This window comes from Hydra vulgaris, chromosome 08, assembly GCF_038396675.1.
Source record: "Hydra vulgaris chromosome 08, alternate assembly HydraT2T_AEP".
NCBI lineage: Eukaryota > Metazoa > Cnidaria > Hydrozoa > Anthoathecata > Hydridae > Hydra > Hydra vulgaris.
In genome coordinates this window covers 19,856,102-19,861,314 of record NC_088927.1, presented here as the reverse complement: position 1 = coordinate 19,861,314, position 5,213 = coordinate 19,856,102, and the positions used below count along the sequence as shown (strand labels likewise).

General features: G+C 33.6%; 1 protein-coding gene across 1 annotated transcript; it reads left to right on the top strand.

Moving 5' to 3' along the window:
- Positions 1-1,269: 1,269 nt before the first annotated feature.
- Positions 1,270-3,145, top strand: LOC136083105 (zinc finger MYM-type protein 1-like). The gene is made up of 4 exons (XM_065802514.1): positions 1,270-1,426; positions 1,572-1,628; positions 1,825-2,772; positions 2,829-3,145. The coding sequence occupies exons 1-4, from the start codon at positions 1,270-1,272 to the stop codon at positions 3,143-3,145; spliced, it is 1,479 nt and encodes a 492-aa protein (XP_065658586.1).
- The last annotated feature ends 2,068 nt before the right edge of the window (positions 3,146-5,213 follow it).

The following is a 5,213-nucleotide window of genomic DNA, read 5'->3' as shown; positions in this document are numbered from 1 at the left end:
CTATCTTTCTAACTCGACTTCTTCTATCTTTCACTCTAATGTATCTTCGTTCTTCTCAAACTCACTTTACTCTTGGACCGCAGAGCAGGTGACGACACTCCTTCGGGAGTTGAACTTGTCTTTGCGGACCTTGGTATTGTGGTCTCCACAAGGCAATTAGCTGGTTGAGAATAAACCACGATACCATCATCAAAATATATATTTACCTGAAAATATGTACTTACCTGTGAATATGTACTTGAAAACCTGAAAATATGTACTTACCCTAAAATATGTACTTACCATGTATATATCAAAATATTTACTTACCTGACTGGGAAGTTAAGTCGGATCATGAACACAATGTCATGAATCGGCTTCCTGGTCGGTTTGACTTACCATAGTATTGCACTTTTAATTTGTGTGCAATTCCTTTCCGCTTTCTCTATGCTATCTTTCTAACACGACTTCTTCTGTCTTTTACTCTTATGTATCTTCGTTCTTCTCAAACTCACTTTACTCTTGGACCGCAGAGCAGGTTATGACACTCCTTCGGGAGCTGAACTAGTCTTTGCGGACCTTGGTATTGTGGTCTCCACAAGGAAATTAGCTAACGGAGAATAAACCACTATACCATCATCAAAATATGTAATGCAGGGCGAATTAAGAGGGGGGCTAGGGGCCGTAGCCCCGGACCCCGAATATAGGGGCCCCAATTCAAAGTAAATAATTTTTTATTAACTCTGAAAATTAAATCGTTTATTAATTTAAAAGAGCCAAAGTTAAATTTACTAAATTGTCTGAAAACAAAAGCATAAAAATAAAATAAATGTCAACAAAAACGCTACATTATATATTTTTCCGGGATTTTGACAACAAGGGAGCGCAACTACTTCTACAAAAAAAAAATTACTAGATTGGTAGCAGCGCCTTATAGCGATAATTGAATGTAACATTTGTAAAAATTGCTACAAAAACAATTCCCTTCGGAAAATTATTAATGACTTGAATAATTATTTTGTTATTGAAAATGCATTAACGATTGCAATTCTACAATTCTTTTGTACTTCCGCACTAAAGAGTTCTTGCGTGAATGCATTTAATAGCTGAAGCGCTAAATTCGTGAAAGAGAAAAAAAGAACAGTTTAACAATTTTCAGGTTATACAGTTATAATTAAAATCCTAAGAAAATATGAAAGTGGAGCTTCTAAAAGAAGATTGAAGAAAGAGAGAGGAAATGGTAGCTAAACTTCCGAAAATGACAAATTTTTTTCATCGAACCAAACTAATATGCAATTTCCACAAACTGTAGATAATAATAAAAACAATGAAAGAAAAGATGAAAACAATTACACGGAAAATGAGGTAACCTGCCAAAGTCCTACAAATGAAATTCAAAAAGTTGAAAGTATTGAATCTACAATGCATAATAATGAGCTTGACTCAGGTACTCCAATTTTTACTATCTTTAATGAAACCTCTAACATCTGCTAAACAAACAATTTACTTTTTAGGCAGTTAATATTTTTATTCTATAAATTTTCACTTATTATTTTTTTATTAGGCTTATTTATCATGACTTTTTTTCCTAGATACCATTCTACGCAATAACCCTGCTTTACGGCCGTTACAATTAAAGGAAAATGAACGTATGAAGTATTTAAACAAGGGGTATGCTTTTTTTCAAAGCAAAAACTCTAATTTCGAATCTTCGAAGCGGATGTTCAAAAACCAGTACAGATATCATTCGGTTAAATATTTTCAAAAAGTGATAAATAATGGTGTGACTGAAAATGGTTAATGTTTTCTAAATCCACTGAATGTGTATTTTGTTATGTTTGCAAGTTGTTTTCAACCGATTACGACAACATATTTGTCAAAAGTGGCTTTTACAATTGGAAAAAGCTAAACAAACTATTTTCGGCCACGAAAACAGCAAGGAACATATTCAATGTATAATTAAGTGGATAGAATTCATAAAACAAAATACTGATGTTGATGAATATATGGTAAGCCAGATTAAAAGGGAATTTAATTATTGGTCTGCAATCTTAAATAGAATAGTAGTGGTTATTCGATTTTCAGCCGGAAGAGGTTTAGCATTTCGAGGCCATAATGAAGTTATAGGATCGTCAAATAGCGGAAATTACTTAGGCATGTTAGAACTGTTGACTCAATTTGATCCAGTTTTAAAGCAACACATTGACACTTTTGCAAATATAGGCAAAGGTAATGTAAATTATTTGTCTAAAACTATTTGTGAAGAGCTAATTGATATTATGTCTCAAAAGGTTTTAACGCACATTATTACCGAATACTGGGGAATTATCGTAGATTTGACTCCTGATAATTCTCACGTGGATCAACTTTCTGTGATATTTCGTTATTATCTAAATGGCCACGTGTATGAACGATTTTTTTGTTTTTTACAAATTAAAGGCCACGACGGTAAATCTTTGATTACTGACATTTTAGATCTACTGGAAAGATATGATATTGATATAACCAGTTGTCAGGGACAGGCATACGATAATGCAAGCAATATGTCTGGTAAATATTCTGGATTACAAGCACGTGTAATAGAGAGGAGTGAATTAGCTTTTTATATCCCTTGCGCTGGACATTCTTTAAATTTAGTAGGGCAGTGCAGTGTCAGTGAGTGCATCAATTCTATCAACTATTTTGGCGTTCTCCAGAGTTTGTATTCATTTTTTGTAGCTTCAACACATAGATGGGATTTATTGAAAGGAAATCATGCTACACTCAAGCGCCTATCAGATACACGATGGTCATGTAGGTCAGATGCTTCAAAAAGTTTAGTAGAAAATTTTGATGGGAATTTTATGCAGCGCTATGTCATATAGCTGAGGATACAGAAGAAAAATCTGACACTCGTCATGAAACTTTGTGTTTATTAAACAAGATCACTAAGCTAGAGTTTGCATTCATGGCTGTACATTGGCATCACATACTTAAGAGGTTTAATGCAGTTAGCAAATTTCTTCGAAAAGTTGAATTAGATTTGCATACAGCAAGCAGTATGTTACTTTCACTAATTGACTTTGTAAAAAACTTACAAAACGACCTTACGAAATTTGAGAATGAATCAAAAAACTTAGCTCGTTTATTGAAAAAGACTATTCGGATAAGAACAGAAGAAAGGTAACTAAAAAATTGAGCAACGGAGAAAACCAAGTTGATTCTTTAAGCGTATCCTACAAGTTTCAAGTGAATACGTTTTTTTTCATTATTGACAAACTTGTGACACAATTAACTATAAGAAATAATGGTTACAACCACGTAAATAAGTTATTTAGATTTCTATTGAAGCTGTTAACTATTAGTACAATGGAATTGCAAGTTAGCGCAAAAAAAATTGTAGAAGTGTACTCAAATGATTTAGAAGATAGTTTCATATTTGAAATAGAACAATTTGTAACATTATTAAAGTTGCAGCCTCCGGGTTTTTTTTCGCATAAAAAAGATAAATCTGAGACTGAAAACACATTGATTCCTCTGCATGTTTTAAATTGGATTGTTGAAACCGATATTACTGATGTATTTCCAAATGTTTATATAGCATATCGCTTGTTTCTAACTATTCCCATAACAAACTGCGAGGCTGAGAGATCATTCTCTACTCTTATTAGAGTTAAGAACATGCACCGATCAACAATGGTCCATAGTCGTTTAAGTAATATAGCAAGATTAACTATTGAGTCAAAATTATTAGAAACTTTGGATTTCAGCGATGTGATTGAAGAGTTTGCGGGGAAGAAAAGCAGAAAAAAATCACTCAACTTAATTCAATAAAATAAATATAAAATTTGTATATAAATAAATATCAGCGATGGCGTTTTCAAGAAAGTCTTTGTTTACTCATTTTTGTCGTTGTTAGTGGAACGGGGCCTCCTACTTTTAAATAGCCCCGGGCCCCGAAAAGTCTTAATCCGCCACTGATGTAATGTATAATTACATTTATGTATTACATTTATGTACAATTACATATGTAATGTATAAATTACATTTATGTACAATTGCATAAGTAATGTATAATTACATACACAATTACAAAAAAAAAAAAAACTAATTACATATTTTGCTCTTGGAGGTTTTGATCCTAAAAGGTACTCGGAATTGGACGACATAGAGCGGAACAACAACACCGATTTCAAAATATCAGGTGATACTTTTTACACCAGACAGAGCGATAGTACTAATTTCAACTGGTTAGTAACTCTAAACAAAATGGAGAAAATTCAAGTTTCTGGGACTACGTACATTTCAACTACCAACTACCAGCACGTTTGCCTGAGTGACTACTAATGTCACTCAGGTAAACGTGCTGCCCGTTTCCGAATGGGCAATAGCACGTCTGCACAGCAAAATCTGTGGCAAAAGACCAATTTCAATCCGGTCAAGCGAGAGACATTTTTTTTACCCATCAAAAGCGGGGGTCTCGGAATTTTATCATCAAAGAAGCAAAGTCTTGCACTTCGCCTCAAAACACTCTTTCAACTGAAAGAATGCAAAGAGGACAAAGCTCACGATTATTACTACTTTTCAAAGTATTGGTTGGCGAGTTCACTTATAAAATTTACATACCGAAACCAAAGCTGGAACTTTTTAAAGCAGAACAATTTTCCAAAACATTGGGACAACAAAACGTCTCAGTACTACAAAACAACAATCGAAATATTAGGTAAAAACATCTTCCTAATAACAACAAAAAATTTTTACTTTGAAGTGGCAAAAAACAAAAAGACAGTCATGCCAGCAGAACTTTTCTGGAAATGTTCAACAAAAACAACAATGCCGTGGATCCAAGTTTGATAAAAAAAACTTCACTTCCCACGCATGCGGACTGACTCAAAATATTCTCTTTCGTTTTTTACACAATAGTTTACCTTCTGCGGCCTTGCTAGCCAAAAGCACAAGACAAAAGATTGTCAAAAATAACAAATACAAAACTTGTGGTAAAATCGAGGACAGCATGCATATCTTTGCCTACTGTCCTCCATCTGTGGAAATTTGGGAGTATTTTAAACATGTATATAACTCCTTGACATCCCGAAACAATTTTTCTCCGATAAATTCAATCTTCTTGATCAAAACAGCGAATTTATCGGAGAAAAACCCCATTTCGCAGCTGTTGTTGACACTGATGAGTGCAATATGATATCAAAATATGATATCAAATATGATATATGATATCAAACCATTATGAGTGCAAT

Coding starts and splice junctions, on each gene's coding strand:
- LOC136083105 (XM_065802514.1), top strand. CDS start 1,270: ATGCAATTTCCACAAACTGTAGATAATAATAAAAACAATGAAAGAAAA. Junction 1,427..1,571: donor TAATAATGAGCTTGACTCAG/GTACTCCAATTT, acceptor TTTTTTTCCTAG/ATACCATTCTACGCAATAAC. Junction 1,629..1,824: donor ACAATTAAAGGAAAATGAAC/GTATGAAGTATT, acceptor TATGTTTGCAAG/TTGTTTTCAACCGATTACGA.